Below are 20,797 nucleotides of genomic sequence, written 5' to 3' on the forward strand. Positions count from 1 at the left end.
CAAAACATTCCTATTAATTTTTTTTGGAAAGGCAAGAAAAAGGTGCAGTGGTCTCTTAATTTTTTCCGGAACTGTATAGTTCCTCCAGGTTGTTCTGCACCCATAATGGGCCAGGTGCTGGCCAGGTGCAGGCCAGGTGCTGGCCAGGTGCAGGCCAGGTGCTGGCCAGGTGTAGGCCAGGTGCAGATCAGGTTCAGACCAGGTCAGGTTCAGGCCAGGTGCAGGCCAGGTGCAGGCCAGGTGCTGGCCAGGTGTAGGTCAGGTGGAGGCCAGGTGCAGGCGAATCATGCCCGAACTACGAGGCTGGAGAGGGGAAGACAGCTTTTAACAAGGTATGGAATGGAATACTTTAAATGGAATGATATCTTGTAACATTCCATAAATTCCGTTTCAGTCATTACTTTTGGTCTGTGTTCCCCAATTAAGGTGAAACCACAACTCAGCCAGTGTTAGCTCAGACACGAAAAATACGTACTGGAAATACTGCTTGGACCACACCCTTTACACTACGTTTTGAGAGAAAGACTAGTTTTAACAATGATGCAATGCAGCTTATTGGACATAATACTTCGTTCGGTTGTTCTGTACTTAAGATAATTTAAAATGGCGTACCATATTTTGAAAGAACAGTACGGTTCAATGGTTTAATGTAATGAATATAGGCTACTGTAACAGGGACGTTCACTAAAAGTTCGGCTACAATACTTTTACTTTATTGGGTTATATATTTCAGATAATTTCAAACAGTGGCTTAAATTCTACAATGCTAAATTAATTTATTAACAGTCAAATTAACATTTTGTTATTACACCACAACAGAAACTAAATTATGTTATATTATTTTTAAGCATATTACAATATGGTTATTGAATGAAACGTCATCAGGTTAGGCGATTATCAAATACCGTACAAACTTCAGGTAACCTGTCCACCAGTCACTACCTCTCCGCGTTGGAAAAAAAGTGCGTTTTGCATGCTTTCCAAATCAAGAATGCACAGCTGCGCATGCGTGTGATGTCCATCGACCGTGAATCGGTGTAGTGTGGGAGCGCAGTCGAAGGATCCGAGGGCTGTTTTGTGGAAGCGCCTCAGACATGGATGGGACAGAGAGGAGTAGGAAGAGCGGCGCTGGTTCGCAAGCTGAACTGCCCGTGATGGAACTCAACGGAAAAGATAAGAGCGGCGCGCCAGCAGACAGAGTCACACTAAAGAAAGAAATCGGACTTCTCAGCGCCTGTGCCATTATAATTGGTGAGACAATATAACATAATTATCCTACATGTCCTGTTATATGTGGATGAAGTGTAGTTGCAAGAGTTCTAATTGTGGAAATGTAGTTATCCTGAGTATTTCAATTACAGTAGTCTAATAATACAATATTTTCTGCTTTTAGTTGCTTCCGCATCTTTCCAGTCTCGTGTGGAGCACGCGAGGTCTGTTAATGAATTTAGATGGCATTGCATTCATATACCTTTGTTTGCGTCAATATGATACTACATATAGATGAGTAAATAGGCTATTGAAAAGATTGGCTGTTTAAACATTAGGCACGAGTAGCCTACTTTTGATGATTTTGTGATGAATGCCGCTATAATCTAGTTTCCCTGCTTATGAATATCTGAGTATCTGAATAGAGTACAGGTTCTCCTAGGAAACTCTTCGCGATGTTGCATCATATGAGGGGATAGCTGGTCGAGGCTACTGTAAAACAATGCTTACGTGGCTGGAAATCTCTCATCTGATCTGGACACCGTAAGACGCCGGTGGACGGTATGAATGGCCATCTGATCTGGAGTGTTATCAGTTTGTGAATTGTCGGTCACTGACGGGTCAGTTCAGCTGTTGCGCTCAAATCTATAACTTAACCGTATGGTTTCTGACAGCACGGGCTATGATGACGATATTAAAGATTGCTGCTTATCAAACGGTACATACAATTATTTTAATGTTATCATTGAACATTTAATGTTCAACTAATTGTCCGGTGACGTTAAAGATAGATCTAGTTTTTGCAGAGGTAATACCTATTATTAGAAAAGTTATGTGTTAGCCTGTTAGGTGGCGTAGCCTATCATTTCACCCTTTAGAAAGAACACGTTATGTGTGTTATGTGTTGAATTCATTGTAATGATAGATAGGCCTAACTATGCTTTTATTCTTTGCTATAACACTAGTTTTATTAGTCGCTGAAAGGGGGAACTGTTTTGCATTGCAAAACACCTGCTGTCAAGGGCACGTTAATTGGTCTTGTATAAAACAATAAAGTCTTATACTAGCCGGATAATTCAACTTGTTAACTTTATCCGTTCCCTTATCAGAAAAAAACCGTTCTAATTCTGAAGCTAGGCCTGTGTACAATTCCCTGTACAATGTCCACATTCCATAAAGGGATAATATCTTGTGATATCCTTGTGATCATGCGTAGGTTTCTCTTGCATATAGGGGCGGTCAGGGTCAATGTGTGCTGGGTTTTTCACGTTGGCTGGGAGGTGGGGGTGGGGGGGGGGGGGTATGACCACACTCCCCTCAACTCTAGGCCCGGGTACTGGATATTCGAGTTCAGTAACCCAGTAGCTTGAAATTTACGATTTTGTTTGCTATAGGCAACCTTGTTGTGTTGGTCAAGCTACAGACCTCGTTTTCCAGTCATGAAAACAACCTTTCAAACATGCACACATCTCACACCAATGTCCTCTTGAAAAGCTTACTAGGCTAAGTATTTCTTTTAAATTTTAAACACTTTTTTGTTTTATTTTATTGAATACATAAAAAAAAGATATATTTCAAGAAGTTTCTCAAGTTTGTATGAACTTAAATATTTATTAATGAAGTGTTGGGAACACAGGTTTTACTGTTGACTCAGTTTTTGTTGTGAGGCCTGTGAAAGAGAGCCTATTCCACATACCTATATTGTCTTTATTGTTTTTGTTATTACTGTGATATTTGCTGTAGTTGTCTCTGGTTGCTAATCCGAGAACCAATCCTGTGACATGGACAGCATTTTCCTTTGGTTGTGACTAGGGCTGATTCTCAAATTACATGCAATCCATACTATACCAGATTAGTATGCCAGAAGATTAGTATGTCCCAAACCGTAGTACGCTGAAAATAGCATGCCAAAACTCCCCAGGTGGTCTACTGTTTCCGGTGGATTCTTGAAGTATGTAACCATGCATGCCTTTTGGGGTAATATAGACTACAACCCCTTGCTCAGTGAAAGAGGAGGGGTTTGCAACAAGTCTCTCAATAAATCAACCAATCAAATGCATTTTATAAAGCTCATTTTACATCAGCAGTTATGAAAAAGTGCTTTTACAGACACCCAGCCTAAAACCCCAAAGAGCAAGCAACAACAGTTCATGCACAATTGCTAGGAAAAAAAACCTTGTAAGGTCAGTTTGGTTGGGTGTGGATTGAGACAGGACTGGGACAGTCAGGTGGGGTGTGGACTGAGACGGTCAGGTGGAGTGTGGACTGGGACAGGACTGGGACAATCTGGTAGGGTGTGGACTGGGACAGGACTGGGACAGGACTGGGAGTAGTCAGGTGGGGTGTGGACTGAGACGGTCAGGTGGAGTGTGGACTGGGACAGGACTAGGACAATCTGGTAGGGTGTGGACTGGGACAGGACTGGGACAGGACTGGGAGTAGTCAGGTGGGGTGTGGACTGAGACGGTCAGGTGGAGTGTGGACTGGGACAGGACTAGGACAATCTGGTAGGGTGTGGACTGGGACAGGACTGGGACAGGACGGGGACAGTCAGGTAGGGTGTGGTTGGGATGGTCGGGTGGGCCTGGACTGGGACAGGACTGGGACAATCAGGTGGGGTGTGGACTGGGACAATCTGGTAGGGTGTAGACTGGGACAGGACTGGGACAATCAGTTGGGGTGTGGATTGGGATGGTCAGTGGGGGTCTGGACTGGGACAGGACTGGGACAATCAGTTGGGGTGTGGATTGGGATGGTCAGTGGGGGTCTGGACTGGGACAGGACTGGGACAATCAGTTGGGGTGTGGACTGGGACAGACTTGGACAGTCAGGTGGGTGTGGACTAGGACAGTCCGGAGGGGTGTGGACTGGGACAGGACTGGGACAGTCGGGTGGGGTGTGGGCAGTGGCCACAGGAGTCATCTGGCAACAACCTGATTGGCAACAAACCAGGAGAACTTGGGGCAGGGACAGCTGCGATTCACTTAGGCCAGGTAGATTTGAGATGTGGTCCAAGTGCTCATGTCCTCATAAGGTCAACTAGAACACCAAGAAAGTTTGAGAGAGCAGACCTCACAAGAATACCTAATCACACTATTTCCCTGGTATAATAACTAGGAGGTACCTTTCCCAAGGTTTTGGCATATTCCTGTCCAGATAAAATCTGGTCAATTCTCCCAGGGGAACAAACTACTCTCAGGCTGAACTTTATAAATAATTGCAGTGTAAAAACTAGGGACTAAAACACTCCTGGACCAGACTACCCTTAATCATAGAACTTGCTAAAGAGATGAGTCTTCAGTAGATAAGTCAGTGTCTCTCAATTTAAACAGCAGATCATTCTACAGTAGTGGAGCTCTGTGGGAAAAAGCCCTGCCTCCAGCTGTTTGTTTAGAAACTCTAGATATAATAATAATGCCTGCATCTTGTGATTTTGGTGTATGTGTATGTATGTATGGCTTTGACCAAGTCAGAGAGATAAGTAGGAGCAACTCCATGTAGTGTTTTGTAGGTTAACAATAATACTCTGAAATCAGTCCTAGCCCTTACAGTCAGCCAGTGTGAAGAGGCAAATATTGGAGTAATGAGATACTTTTTTAAAGTTCTAGTTAAGATTCTAGCACCTGTGTGCTTCAAAAGTCAGATTTTGTTTCCGATGATGGAAAAAAAACTGTTGTTAAAAATCTATTTTATGTGTTCATCGAAAGAAAGATCAGTGTTGAGGGTAATGCTATCATGTCGGTAAAGTTAAATAAAACTATGAGCAAACAGAAAACACCATGGAGAACCACCATGATGGTAAGAACCCTGAAAAGAGAATGTAGGAAAGGGGAACGTAAGTGGAGGAAAACTAAACTTCAAATCCACTATGACATCTATAAACAAAGCCTTGGTATCTTCAACAAAGAGTTATGCAGGGCCAGACAGCAACATTTATCAGGAATGATCAACAAAAATATCAACAATACCCGCACTCTATTTGTCATGGTCGAACAAGCTTACAAACCCAATAAAGCAGATAGCATCAGAACTCATGTCCACTGTGTGTAATGAATGTGTGTTTCTTTAGTGAAAAAAGTAGACGGACCATCAGAACTACACAGTCTAACAAGGACTCTGTACCGTCACCACGACCACCGAGACATAACTTGGTTATTATGTCGCAGTTTAATACAATTAATCAAAAATCCCTAGAAGAAACAGTTCGACATCTTAAAACTTCCACTTGCTGTTTCGACATACTGCCATCAGACTTTAAAAAAACATGTTTACTCTATACCAATGGACCTACAGCAAATAGTTAATAGCTCTCTGCAATCAGGCATTTTCCCAGCATCTCTACAAACTGCTGCCATTAAGCCCCTATTAAAAAAGAGAACACTGGATGCATCTATAATGAACAACTATAGACCTGTATCAAATCTCCCTTTTATAACCAAGATCATTGAGAAGGTTGTCTTCAATCAACTCAGCAATTTTGTGACCTCAAGCGGTCTCTTAGACACATTTCAAACAGGTTTCCGTCCTCACCACAGTAATGAAACGGCCCTGATTAAAGTTTTAATGATATACAGGTGAATACTGATTCAGATAAAATAACAGTTCTGGTTATTAAGATCTCACTGCAGCATTTGACACTGTAGATCAGGGGTCTCCAAACCATTCCACGGAGGGCCATGTGTCTGCTGGTTTTTGGTTTTTCCTATAAATTGGTTCCCAGTTCACACCTAAGAAACCAGGTGAGGGTAGAAACGAACCAATTAGTAACCTAATTAGTCAATCAAATACAAGGAGAGAGCGAAAACCTGCAGACACTCGGCCCTCTGTGGAATAATTTGGAGACCCCTGCTGTAGATCATAGAACACTTATAGATAGGCTGGAAAATTGGGTAGGACTCTCCGGGACAGTCCTTGATTGATTCAGATCTTATCTAGATGGCCGGAGTGACTTTGTCACCATTGGTAATCATGAATCATGACATGCGGAGTTCCACAGGGATCAGTTCTCGGACCGCTTCTGTTCAATCTACAGTGGGGAGAACAAGGTTTTCCCACTATACAAAGCATGTAGAAGTCTGTAATTGTTATCATAGGTACTCTTCAACTGTGAGTGACGGAATCTAAAACAAAAATCCAGAAAATCACATTGCATGATTTTTAAGTAATTCATTTGCTACCTCTGGGCCAAATTCTACAGAACAACAACATTTCCTACCACAGCTTTGCCGATGATACTCAAATACTGTATATATGGCTCTTGAACCGTATGACAGCAGCTCAATAGACTCCATGTCACTGTATAGAGCACATAAATACCTGGATGAACCAAAATTGTCTACAATTAAACTAAATAAACTGAGATGATTGTGTTTAGCAACAAAAATAAAAGAACAAGTATTAGTAAAGAGCTGGATTCTCGGGCCCTTAAAACCAGGGATCAAGTGCGTAATCTTGGTGTTCTGATAGACTGAGACTTTTAACAATCATATCAAAGCGGTCACCAAAACAGCATTCTTTCATCAAAAAAATATAGCCAGAATCAAGGGCTTGGTGTCCCAAAAAGACCAAGAGAAGCTCATCCATGCTTTAATCTCTAGTAGGGTTGACTACTGTAATGGCCTCTTAACTGGAGTCCCCAAAAAGACTGTAAAACAGCTGCAGCTCATTCAGAATGCTGCTGCTTAAATGTTAACCAGGACCAAGAGAACAGAGCACATCACTCCGGTTCTTAAATCTTTGCATTGGCTTCCAGTCAGTTACAGAATAGATTTCAAAGTGGTGCTTTTAGTCTATAAATCTCTGAATGGTTTAGGACCCGAATAATTTTTTTTTATTATTATGTTTTCGTTTGTTTTGATGTTTTCATTTGAGTATTTGTTTTTATGTTATTGTATTTTTATATATTTGTTTTATTTTTCATTGTAAAGCACATTGAATTGCTTCGATGTAAGAATTGTGCTATATAAATAAACTTGCTTGCTTGCTAATGCCAAGGTTTCTCAGAGTTTTTTGCGATGTGACCGTGCAAATGTCAAGATTCACTGTGAGATCAGACAATAGATCTCTTTGTTTCTGAGTTTAGAAGCAAAAAACCTTTCTAATTGTTTCACTTGATGAAAATGTCTGTTACCGTAACCTGTATTAATAGTTGTTGCCTATCATTCACGTATGAAAGAAAAACAAATGCTGTTAGTGCCATGAAATGTAACACGCTAACTTGGTTAACATTTTAGGTGCAATCCAGTAGGTTCAGATGTCAGCTGTGTTTAACTAGCCGTAGCCAGCTACCAAGCAAGGTTAGCATTGTCAGTGTAAAGTTAGTCTGCAGTCTCGCTTGCATGTACTCAATTCTTATGTCTATTCCAAGTAGTAAGATACTACTAGAACTACTGGCTTGTGAACTATTAAAACTTCCAGTGACAAAAGCCACACAGTACATGCCACTTGTAGTGGAAGTAAATGTTTCCTTATAATGTTAGTCAGTTTCACACAATGCTTAATGGTGTCCAGCTAAACATTCAAACTTGACATGATAAAATGATCTAATGTTGAGACGCAATTTCAGGACAAAGTAGTATGTCCCAGTCGGCCCCAGTACTGGCATACTAGCTTACTATATACTAAACAGAACGTACTTCACCATCACCCACAAAGTATGTACATGCTGTACATAGTATGCAATTTGAAATTCAGCCTAGAGCTGAAAGTTCATGACACCAGCCCCTGGCCCTCTGCCCAAGCATGTAGATACACGTTAAACAAGTTTTTTGTGGGAGAGAGTCAATTAATATGTTTCTGGCCCCAAAAGCAACATATTGTCTATCTAGTGAACTACTTTTGACCAAGGTCTCCTGGAGGTAGGGCATTGTGTGTCCTACCTAGTGAGGTGGGAACTACTGAAGAGCCCCAGGTGACTATGAGTTCCTGTTTTAACCCCCTTTTAATTGGTAGCTTTCTGTCCCAAATTAAAGGATTATTTTAATTTAGTTGACAATTGAACAACAAACATTTGACCTTCTGAACAGTTGATTTTTAACCTTGCTTGTTGCAAAAACCCAGCTTTGATACTTTAGAATCAAAGAAATCCACAAGTGAGCTGAACACAGGTCTGCTTAAAATTGTGCTGTTTAGACAAAACTGGTAGAATTTGTATAGAATGTTACTAGCCGATATCTGCCTCATGTCATCAAAAACACTTGCTTGGAAACTTGGAATTTCATGTCTGTCTGAGGTATTATAGAGATTCTACTTATGTGATATGTATGTACAGTATGTACATTGTAAATTATTTTTATGTCTCTATTGCTGGTCATGCAGTATGGCACTCTGCTGCACTTGCAGTCTTTTTTAACTTAAAGTCAGATTTTTATTTTTTATTTATCTTTTACTTATAAGAATTTGACTCATGGATCCTTAATCCATGATATTCTGTCGGACACTTACCTCAAATGTCCTCGAAATGACTACTCTGGATAGATGACTTTTCCTGGATGGTTTGACAATCTTGGATAGATGACTACCCTGGATGAAATGACTACCCTGGACAGATGACTATCCTGGTCGGGTGACTACCCTGAAAGGATTACCTACCTGGACGGATGACCACCCTGGACAGATCCTGTCCCCCTCCCTGTCTCTGTACAGCCACCCTTCTGTCCCCTTCTCCCCCTCCCTGTCTCACCCGTTATAAAACTACAACACATAGTTTGCCTCTGTTAAATGGTTCTGTCTCTTACACTCACAGTACCTATTTCTATCTTCACCAAAACATTGTGATAAACTTCTGGCTGTTATTTACTATATCAATATTGTGAGTCCTGTGTTCTCAGGATTTTATCTGGACTGGATATCTTTTGGACAAGGTCAAGTGCTTTTCCACTACGTGTAGGAAGTGGCTCAGCAACTACTCAAGTACTTTACATCTTAAGACATGGAACGAGTAACTCAGCCAGTTCACCCAGAAGTTAGTATTTGTTTGATGTTGCTTCCGTTTATTTAGGCTGAGGTTTCTGAGTTGTTGTTATGCATAGAACTGCTGTCAGTTGGAAGAACATGGGCCTGTCCTTCGTCAAGTCTGTCAGAGGAGTGTTGATCCAGGATCAGTTGAGTGTTCAGATCATAATGAATTGGACTACATAGAGAGATCCTAGGTTGGCAATCCTACTCTGACTTGATCCAGGATCAGTTGAATGTTTGGATCATATGGAATCAGACTGCAGAGAGAAATCCCTACTCTGATGCTTTGTGAATATAGGGGCTGGACTCTTGGTCTTGTGGAAAAAGACTGTCACTCTGCTCTCTCTCTATAAAACATACTGTGTACATAAAATATATTATAGAACCATGGACTTGAAGCGTGTTGTGTTCAAAGTCAGAGACAGGAAGTCATGTACAGTGAACAGGAAGCCACTGGATTAACAGAATCTAGGCACTGCTCAAAGGCAAATGTGCCCTTGGAGACAGATCGAGGAACAGCTCCTTCTCCACCAACCATGACCTTTTGTGTTAGCAGGAAAATACAGAACTGACTCACGATCAGCCTCTCTGGATAATTATACCCTCCAGGCTTAAAGGCTCTCCACGTCAGCACGACCTCTGCTCTTTGTGCAGGGTTGTTCTTGTGCTCTGGGGGAGCTCCATTACTACAGGTAGAGATGAACCGAGACCACAAAGTAAGAAAAGATTTATGCTTTTTTTTATCCATCTTTTAGTTAAAAGCTTGTTGGATCCTAAAAATATATAACTTGATCAGGACCATCCGCTGAGCGTCTGAAATGCAAATGTCTTTATCGGTTTCATAGTTTAAATCTATTTCAAGCGACAGGGGCTGATATGTCTGCCAAGACAGATGCAGTTGTGCGGGCGGCAGATCTTAGTGGGGCTTCCCCACCGGCCATTTGTCATGGTGACGGCACTGAAAGGTCAAAATGTCTCCCCTCCCCGTTTGTGGAGTCACCCATATAATCTCCACGGCGATGCCACTACCGATTTGTGATGAGGGACGAAAAACAAAACACAACAGAATTATGTAATGCCCCCCCCCCCCTGTCAGCGCTCCTCAGCGTCCTCCCTCTTGATCAGAAGTGACAAGAGGAAGTGTACTGTTCAGAGCTGCCCTATTCACTGGAGCCTTTACAGTACATTGAGGGAGCAGGAGTTGTTTGTGATGGATGCTTTGCTTTGCCGGGCCTCTCCGGAGATCATGGCCCTGGCTGCACTTTCCCACGTCGTTTAAATGTTTGCAGGGGAATGACTTCGAAACCCCCGTCAGCCCTTACCCCCAAATCCCTCTGACTACTTTGGGTTTCTTATCCTGTTTTTAAAAAAGTTTCCCTATTCCCCAGTGCACTTTGAGCCCATAGGACCTAGGTCAAAAGTATGCACTTTAATAGGGAATAGGGGGTCATTTAAGACACATGGTGTCTTGCTGTGGTGTTTGCTTTGACAGGTCTAGCCCGGTCAGATGTAGCCTGGTAGTCTGGCCAGATGTAGCCTGGTAGCCTGGTCAGATGATTCCTGGTCAACTGTAGCCTAGTAGTCTGGTCAGATGTAGCCTGGTCAGATGTAGCCTGGTAGCCTGTTCAGGTGTATCCTGGTAGTATGATTAGATGTAGCCTGGTAGTCTGATTAGATGTAGCCTGGTAGCCTGGTCAGATGAACCCTGGTAGCCTGGTCAGATGTAACCTGGTAGTCTGGTCAGATGTACCCTGGTAGCCTGGTGAGATGTAGCCTGGTAGTCTGGTCAGATGTAGCCTGATAGTCTGGTCAGATGTAGCCTGGAAGTCTGGTCAGATGTAGCCTGGAAGTCTGGTCAGATGTAGCCTGATAGTCTGGTCAGATGTAGCCTGATAGTCTGGTCCGATGTAGCCTGGAAGTCTGGTCAGATGTAGCCTGGTAGTCTGGTCAGATGTAGTCTCCGCTATCGTCAGGATAAGGAGGCTGCTCTGTATAGGGACTATGGTGCCATTTTGGACACAATGTCCAAGCTCCATGATCTGTCCCCGGTGATGAAGACAGAACTCAGACCTACTGACAAACAGATACAGGTTATATAATTTCTCCTAGAGCCTAACTGAAACAGGATGCACTATACTGGCATTAGGACTGATGTCGGGCCAGGGAGAAAACACCACGAATCAGTGAGAAGATCTAACACATTCGGATGACTCCACGAGGGATTTAAATTCTGATGATAACAAGGAGATCATAAACACCCCAGAACTACAATATTCTGATGATAACAAGGAGATCATTAACACCCCAGAACTACAATATTCTGATGATAATAAGGAGATCATTAACACCCCAGAACTACTATATTCTGATGCATTTGATCCACCAGTATGACAACTAGAGGATGGGAGAATATTGTGGTGTCTATTAGACCACATGGTTTGTGAGTTATTATTAAACTTCATGGTAATTCAAACAATGAAATATGTTTTTATAAGTTCCTTTTTAAGCAATTTTAACCATATGCTTATATATGAAATAGCAAGGAAAAACTAATAAAAAAGAGAGTTAATGTATGTTAATGTATTTTACTCATGGTTTCTGCAGATTTTGACCCCCCCCATCAAGGGACATGAGGTTGTTGACAGCCAGATGAATATTCCAGACAAATATATATCTTCACTGATTATGTTTCGAAACAGTGACAACCAGGAAATGGAAGTCTGGAGGTTATCGGCGTAAACCTTTAGACTTGACACTATTGAACACAAAACAAATCTATTTATTTTTAAAGATATCTTTTTTCCAGGCATATTTTCCTTGTACAGGAAACTTTTGAAAGACCAGAGGAGAAAGAGCAGTAGGCCGGATGTAAACCCATGCTGTAGCAGCCCTGGTGCCCTGGAAGCATTGAGGCTGTCCAACAGACCGCCCCGCGCCACACACTAACCTGTCCTCCATGGTCTTCCTTCGCAGGCAACATCATCGGTTCTGGCATCTTCATCTCCCCTAAGGGAGTCCTGGAGCATGCTGGGTCCGTGGGCCTGTCCCTCATCGTGTGGGTGTGTGGAGGGGGCATCTGTGCCCTGGGATCCATGTGCTACGCCGAGCTGGGTGTCACCATCCCCAAGTCGGGGGGAGACTACTCCTACGTCACGGAGATATTCGGAGGCCTGGTGGGGTAGGTGTTGTCAGGGTCGGCGTCCGTTTGTACTGAATGGAAATCAGTTTAGATTATTCTAATCCAACAATCTCAAGTCCATCATTTCCCATTAAACATTAATCTATTTATAAGACGTACCTTTTTTGACTGGGGTTTGAAATTTAAATGTACTTTTTGAAATTGACGACAGTTGACCTGAATTCACCCAAATCAAATGTCATTGGTTGCATTCACAAATTAGGGAGATTTTATGGGGAGATGTTAAATGTGTGAAATGTGACTGTTTCAAGCTCCTAAGAATGCAGGCAAAAAATTACTGACAATAATATCAAGAGAATACCAATGTAAATAAATAAAAAACTAAAAAGAATACAATAAGAAGGGGAACACAATGAGAAGGGTTAAGGGAACTTAGACCTCATCCAATACTACTGAGAAGGAGGTGGCAAGAAAATAGAGGCCACGTGTGTCTTTGTCAGTTATCGCAGTGAAGTAAGTGGATTAAGTCAAATGTAGAATGACCCATGACTCTAATTTCAATTGAGGAAACCAGTGAATGCTCCGGTAAGAGCTCATGGAGAGGTAATTGAGCTTATATAAAGCCTGAGGTCCCTGGAAGTTTTTTTTCTTTACATTCTGTCGTGTTGGGGTCTCAGAGTGTCATGCATCTAAAAATGTTGTATATTGTGAAAAGTCTTCACCGCCCAGAGTAAATACCAGGTGGAAAATACATTTAGCACCTTATATTACGGGCTGCTTGTGTTTGGATATGTCTCTGACAAATTTGCACATTGCGATTTGGCCAAATTTGACCATTACTCTTTATGAAACGGTTTTAGCTTTTTCAAGTTGCTTGTTAAACATTGATGGACAGGTGAACATTTTTGTTTGGAGTTAGGTTGAGGTTTCTGACTGAGCCACCCACTGTAATGCTTAAAGGTGAACTTCCATCACCTGCATACAAGTTTTCCATTTTCCATTTTCATTTTAGTCATTTAGCAGACGCTCCTATCCAGAGCGACTTACAATAGGTGCATTCATCTGGGAAAAATAACATATGACAATCATAATAAGTACATTTTCCTTCACCGAAATCATTAGTTGACAAATTCAGTGCCAGAGAAAAGTTAAGTGTCCCTGAAGTACACCAGGAGTGAGAGGGTGTGGCGCAGACACAGACCCGCTCCATTAAACCTGGTAGGAGCAGCCTGCCTGGTAGGATGCAAACCAAGTGTGGGCAGAACCTGAGACCCCCAGCTCTGAGAGGGTGGAGACGAGGATCTGGTGGTTCACAGTGTCAAAGGCAGCAGAAAGATCAAGGAGGATAAGAACAGAGGAAAAAGAGCTTGCTTTGCCAGTACAAGGTGGCCTTGTGACACAGAGAAGAGCGGTCTTGATCAAGTGACCTGTCGAAACCTGTTTGGTTAAGGTCCAGAAGATTGTTCTGGGACAGATAAGAAGAGAGTTGGTTAGAAACAGCACGCTCTAGCGTTTTAGAAAGAAAAGGAAGAAGGGATACAGGTCTGTAGTTTTGGATCAGAGAGATTAAGAGTTGGTTTCTTGAGGAGGAGGGACATAAGCTGACTGGAAGTCAGAAGGAACACAGCTGGTGGATTGGGAGCAGATGATGAGGAAAATAATGTAAAAATTCCTCTATCACTGTGGTTTATTCCAGATGATGGCTGAGAAGTGAGCCATCATCTGGAATAAAGCTTTCTTACGGAGGGCAGCAGCATTTCCTGAAGGACTTTTCTGTGAATTTCTCCATAGATTTTTCCTTCTATTCTAACAAGTGCCCCTGTCCTTGACAGTGTGAAACATCCCCATAACATGATGCTGCCACCTCCTTGCTCCACAGGCGGGATGATGTTCTTTTAGTGATTTGCTGTGTTTTATTTGCATAAAACGTTCCACTTTCGACCACTGGCCCTTCTGTTCTTTTGAAAGCTCCTTGATTCACATTCTTTGTTCAGAGTTTGATTTGCGGTTCAGAACCCGTCAGAGAGCACCTACAGAAGCTGTTGAGTTTTTCCTGAAATCCTGTGAATAACGAGAATTTAATACAGGTGAAAGCCAATGAACTTCATGTGTGACTGGTTAACCTAAGCTGTATTAGGAACGGTTTTACAAAGGGGTGGAGACTTATCCAATTGTGATTTTTCACTTTTCTAATTGTTCTGTATCATTTCTAATAATTCCTTTTTTTACAAACCCGATTCCAAAAAAGCTGGGACACTGTACAAATTGTGAGTAAAAAAGGAATAATATACAAATCTCATAAACTTATATTTAATTCACAATAGAATATAGATAACATATCGAATGTTGAAAGTGAGACATTTTGTAATGTCATGCCAAATATTGGCTCATTTTGGATTTCATGAGAGCTACATATTCCAAAAAAGTTGGGACAGGTAGCAATAAGAGGCCGGAAAATTTAAATGTACAGATAAGGAACAGCTGAAGGACCAATTTGCAACTTATTATGTCAATTGGCAACATGATTGGGTATAAAAAGAGCCTCTCAGAGTGGCAGTGTCTCTCAGAAGTCAAGATGGGCAGAGGATCACCAATTCCCCCAATGCTGCAGCGAAAAATAGTGGAGCAATATCAGAAAGGAGTTTCTCCGAGAAAAATTGCAAAGAGTTTGAAGTTATCATCATCTACAGTGCATAATATCATCAAAAGATTCAGAGAATCTGGAACAATCTCTGTGCGTAAGGGTCAAGGCCGGAAAACCATACTGGATGCCTGTGATCTTCGGGCCCTCGGACGGCACTGCATCACATAAAGGAATGATACTGTAATGGAAATCACAACATGGGCTCAGGAATACTTCCAGAAAACATTGTCGGTGAACACAATCCACCGTGCCATTCACTGTTGCCGGCTAAAACTCTATAGGTCAAAAAAGAAGCAGTATCTAAACAGGATCCAGAAGCGCAGGCTTTTTTCTGGGCCAAGGATCATTTAAAATGGACTGTGGCAAAGTGGAAAAGTGTTCTGTGGTCAGACTAATCAAAATTTGAAGTTAATTTTGGAAAACTGGGACGCCATGTCATCCGGACTAAAGAGGACAAGGACAACCCAAGTTGTTATCAGCGCTCAGTTCAGAAGCCTGAATCTCTGATGGTATGGGGTTGCATGAGTGCGTGTGGCAAAGTCAGCCTACACATCTGGAAAGGCACCATCAGTGCTGACAGTTATATCCAAGTTCTAGAACAACATATGCTCCCATCCAGACGTTGTCTCTTTCAGGGAAGACCTTGCATATTCCATCATGACAATGCCAGACCACATACTGCATCAATTACAATGTCATGGCTGCATAGAAGAAGGATCCGGGTACTGAAATGGCCAGCCTGCAGTCCAGATCTTTCACCCATAGAAAACATTTGGCGCATCATAAAGAGGAAGGTGCGACAAAGAATACCTAAGACAGTTGAGCAACTAGAAGCCTGTATTGGACAAGAATGGGACAACATTCCTATTCATAAACTTGAGCAACTTGTCTCCTCAGTCCCCAGATGTTTGCAGTCTGTTATAAAAAGAAGAGGGGATGCCACACAGTGGTAAACATGGCCTTGTTCCAACTTTTTTGAGATGTGTTGATGCCATGAAAACTTATTTTTCCCTTAAAGTGATAAATTTTCTCAGTTTAAACATGTGTTATGTCATCTATGTTGTATTCTGAATAGAATATTGAAATTTGAAACTTGCACATCATTGCATTCTGTTTTTATTCACAATTGTACAGTGTCCCAACTTTTTTGGAATCGGGTTTGTAAATGGGGAGTATAATTTCTTGATAAGTGGATTTTATTTTGTACATTTATTATAAGGAAAATCTGACTTGACAAAACATTCAAGGGGCGATGTAGGCTTCCTAAAGGCACTCTCTATTATAACAGTATATAATGGAACAGAAGTGTGTACTGTCTCTATGTTCCTACAGGTTCTTGCTCCTGTGGAGCGCTGTGCTCATCATGTATCCCACCACCCTGGCTGTGATTGCTCTCACCTTCTCCAACTACGTTCTGCAGCCCGTCTTCCAGAACTGTGTGCCTCCATACTTAGCCATCAGGCTACTCTCGACCACCTGTATTTGTAAGTCATATAGCATTAGCATTCCCAAACATCCACTTATTATGGTGAATGTGGTTCCAGGAGTTGTTCCCAATCTGCACATCAAGCCCTGTTCCTACCTTGTTCTGACATCTGGCCTTGGTCCTAATGTTGTCTGCACATTCTGATTATGATAGAAAATAACTAGTGCTTCTCAGCTCTCACTACAGCTTCTCATTCTTACTCAACTCTTACAACTGCCTCTTACCCATATTCAACTCTTGTACTGCCTTTCAGCCATAGTCAAATCTCTCAGCCTCATGCAGACCTTTTACCAGTGAGTCATACTATAAATGTAATCATTAGTTATGTAACCATGTGTGTGTGTGTCTGTTTGTGCAGTATACGCACGTGTGTGTGTGTGCATGCGTGCGTGTGTGTGTGTGTGTGTGTGTGTGTGTTTGTTTCTTCAGTGTGGAGTGCCACAGTGTTTCCTGCCTGTCATGACTTGTGAGTTGTGTTACATAGTTTCAACATTGCATTGATAGTGTGCACATTGAAGCAGACGTTATGGTGGTTATTCTCCTCCTCAACAGTACACATCTAGTTAACAAGGATATAATCACAGTGAATACTAAACTAAAAAACAAATGTAACTGTTCATTATGCATTGTAGTCATTTAGCAAAGGCCATTATTCAGAGTGACTTAGGGTTATGACAATGGTTAGACCAATTTCTGTCGAACACTCCTGTCAGTCAATATTTAGTTGATCAGATGTGTTTGAAATAACAACTACTGAAGTCATATCGCTAAATTATATAACAGCACCTTCCACCCCACCGCTGAAGAGAAAGACCTCTGTCTACCCTATATAGGGAATAGGGTAGACTATATAGGGAATAGGGTAGACTATGTAGGGAATAGGGTAGACTATGTAGGGAATAGGGTAGACTATATAGGGAATAGGGTAGACTATGTAATGAATAGGGTAGACTATGTAGGGAATAGGGTTGACTATATAGGGAATAGGGTAGACTATGTAATGAATAGGGTAGACTATGTAGGGAATAGGGTACACTATATAGGGAATAGGTTGTACTATGTAGGTAATACTGTACACTATGTAATGAAAAGGGTAGACTATATAGGGAATAGGGTAGACTATATAGGGAATACTGTACACTATGTAGGGAATAGGGTGTAGTATGTATGGACTAGGGTGTACTATGTATGGAATAGTGCACATTATGTAAGGAATGGAGTGTACAATGTTGGGTATATGGTGTACTATGTACGGAGTAGGGTACACTTTGTAGGGAATAGGATGCAGATATGTAGGCAATAGGGTACACTTTGTAGGGTATAGGGTGTACAGTGTAGGGAATAGGGTACACAATGTAGGGAACAGGGTAGACTTTGTTGGGAATAGGGTGTTCTATGTAGGGAATAAGGTACACTATTTAAGGAATAGGGAGGTATTTGTTGTTGAGAGATGTCTTGTGGAGAACATTCTGGTTTGTCTGTAAGCCACTGTATAAGGCTGGTGTAAACCAGATGAAGTGGGGAGTGACTAAGGTGTGTGTGTGTGTGTATTTGTGTAAGACTTGCTCACATACTCACACATACTCCCCAGCAGGAACTGGCATGACAATCACATGCCCATGGTCTTGGCACCTGGGTGGTGAGAAGTTGATGCTGCACTATATCTGGCATCAGAATGTAGAGCCAGTGAATTTAGTTATCCAGTCAGTCAGTGTAGAGCCAGTGAGTTTAGTTTTCCAGTCAGTCAGTGTAGAGCCAGTGAGTTTAGTTTTCCAGTCAGTCAATGTAGAGCCAGTGAGTTTAGTTATCCAGTCAGTCAATGTAGAGCCAGTGAGTTTAGTTATCCAGTCAGTCAGTGTAGAGCCAGTGAGTTTAGTTTTCCAGTCATTCAGTATAGAGCCAGTGAGTTTAGTTATCCAGTCATTCAGTGTAGAGCCAGTGAGTTTAGTTTTCCAGTCAGTCAATGTAGAGCCAGTGAGTTTAGTTATCCAGTCAGTCAATGTAGAGCCAGTGAGTTTAGTTATCCAGTCAGTCAGTGTAGAGCCAGTGAGTTTAGTTTTCCAGTCATTCAGTATAGAGCCAGTGAGTTTAGTTATCCAGTCATTCAGTGTAGAGCCAGTGAGTTTAGTTATCCAGTCAGTCAGTGTAGAGCCAGTGAGTTTAGTTTTCCAGTCAGTCAGTGTAGAGCCAGTGAGTTTAGTTATCCAGTCAGTCAGTGTAGAGCCAGTGAGTTTAGTTTTCCAGTCAGTCAGTGTAGAGCCAGTGAGTTTAGTTATCCAGTCATTCAGTGTAGAGCCAGTGAGTTTAGTTTTCCAGTCAGTCAGTGTAGAGCCAGTGAGTTTAGTTTTCCAGTCAGTCAGTGTAGAGCCAGTGAGTTTAGTTATCCAGTCAGTCAGTGTAGAGCCAGTGAGTTTAGTTATCCAGTCAGTCAGTGTAGACCCAGTGAGTTTAGTTATCCAGTCAGTTAGTGTAGAGCCAGTGAGTTTAGTTATCCAGTCAGTCAGTGTAGAGCCAGTGAGTTTAGTTATCCAGTCAGTCAGTGTAGAGCCAGTGAGTTTAGTTATCCAGTCATTCAGTGTAGAGCCAGTGAGTTTAGTTATCCAGTCAGTCAGTGTAGAGCCAGTGAGTTTAGTTTTCCAGTCATTCAGTATAGAGCCAGTGAGTTTAGTTATCCAGTCATTCAGTGTAGAGCCAGTGAGTTTAGTTATCCAGTCAGTTAGTGTAGAGTGTTTAGTTAGCCAGTTTGTTGTTCCCGGGGTGTCGGCTGGTGACTTTCCATCATCTCATTGGGGCCTGACCTGTCCCATCTGTGTGTGTGTTGTCACGCGGTGTGTGTGTCAGACTATATAATGGTGCCAGCCTTTGACTCCACCGCTAATAGGAAGGCGTGTCTTCTCAGCCATTGTGAATTGTTTCCATGGTTGCCGTGACAGTTGCCATGATACTCCTGACGTTGATTTGATTGGCAGTGCAATGCGTGGGCGGGACCACCCTATTAACCACGGTGTGAATGGCGCTTGGTGCCGTTCATGATCCTGTAGGCTAGCTGGGGTTCCAACGGTCTGCCTACATACTATGACGAATGTTTGGGAGATCCTTCTAGACTGTAACAGAATGCCAACCGCCATTCAAAACATCTGAATAGACAGGTACCTGTTCAAATGGCAACCAGCTAGTCTAGCATCACCTGCAAACAAATTCATGTTACTGTTTACATAAACAAATACCTGTATGCATTGGTTTTCCCTGTTCTCAGTCATTCTGTAGATTATAGGCACTAGAACATTCCAGACATTCCTGAGCTAGTTTTAATACCAACGGGTGTCTATCTGACCTTTTCACTACTCCTGGGGCTCCACACATTTACATTCAGCAGACTTACATTGAGGAGGCGCTCTTATCCCCAGGGATTTACAGTAGTGAGGAGATACATCTTCTTAAATGTTTCTACTGGCATCCTGTGGGAATCAAAACCTGGCGTTATAAGTAGTGTCCTTCCAGCTGAGAAACGCAGGAGGAACTGAGGTTTTGGAGCAGAAGGTCCTCTGATACCTGAGACATCACTTCTACACATCCTCTCTGTCTGATTGGTCGTGTCCCAAATGGCTTACTTTCTTCTTTTATAGTGCACTGCTTTTCAGCACAGCCTCATTGGACTTGGTTAAAGGCAGTGCACTTAAGGGAATATAGTGTCATTATGGTCTTAGCTTCTTTCTGCCTGTCTGTCTGTCTGTCTGAGGATTGGCTGGAAAGCCCTTAAGGTATGAGGCCCTCATCCAGGAGGCTGGTAGTTGGGTACAATAAGTATCTTTGAAGACTACGCTCATTACGAACTCTGCCTGCAGGATTCCATGAGTCCTTTATACAGTGAGGCTTTGCTTCAAACAGAATCTTCTACAATGAAATAAAATACTAACTGTACATTGTTTTGTGTTTTTTCCCCTTATTAATAATAAGGTGTATTATGAATTTGTTTTTTATCCAATCCCAAAATTGGTTACGTCACCATGTAGCGATGGGGCGCCCAAATGAACACCTGATTTTAAGATCTTGGAAGTATGTCCCCACAAGGTGCTTAGCAGGACGCTGTTAACCCCCGTTGAAATGGCATGACAATACGCCCGGTGGTTGACAACGGCTTGCTGTGCTTAGTATTCATGTGGTCCTCTAAGTGAAGGCCTGAGTTTTGGCCCAGGATCAAGTCCCCTCCCCCTGGGTCATACATCAACCTGCCTGTGGGGTGACTAAGTCGCTTCTATTTCACATCCCGACTGTAGCTGCAGTCTATAGCCCCCCCCCCAAGCATACATTAACACCCAAATGACACCCCAAACCAGAGCCCTATTCTGTATGTAGTAGACTA

At 42.2% G+C, this 20,797-nt stretch overlaps 1 protein-coding gene across 2 annotated transcripts in view; it reads left to right on the forward strand.

Moving 5' to 3' along the window:
• Positions 1 to 974: 974 nt before the first annotated feature.
• The window catches only part of slc7a10a (solute carrier family 7 member 10a), a 32,966-nt gene continuing 13,143 nt past the window's right edge, over positions 975 to 20,797 (forward strand). For both annotated transcript variants that reach the window (XM_029114283.2, XM_034287068.1), the window contains exons 1-3: positions 975 to 1,251; positions 12,139 to 12,343; positions 16,281 to 16,432. In XM_029114283.2, coding sequence (XP_028970116.1) covers positions 1,095 to 1,251; positions 12,139 to 12,343; positions 16,281 to 16,432 — 514 coding nt within the window. In that variant the 5' untranslated portion in view covers positions 975 to 1,094. The remainder of the gene's footprint in view (positions 1,252 to 12,138; positions 12,344 to 16,280; positions 16,433 to 20,797) is intronic.

This window comes from Esox lucius, chromosome 17 (genome assembly GCF_011004845.1).
Source record: "Esox lucius isolate fEsoLuc1 chromosome 17, fEsoLuc1.pri, whole genome shotgun sequence".
NCBI classification, from domain to species: Eukaryota; Metazoa; Chordata; class Actinopteri; order Esociformes; family Esocidae; genus Esox; species Esox lucius.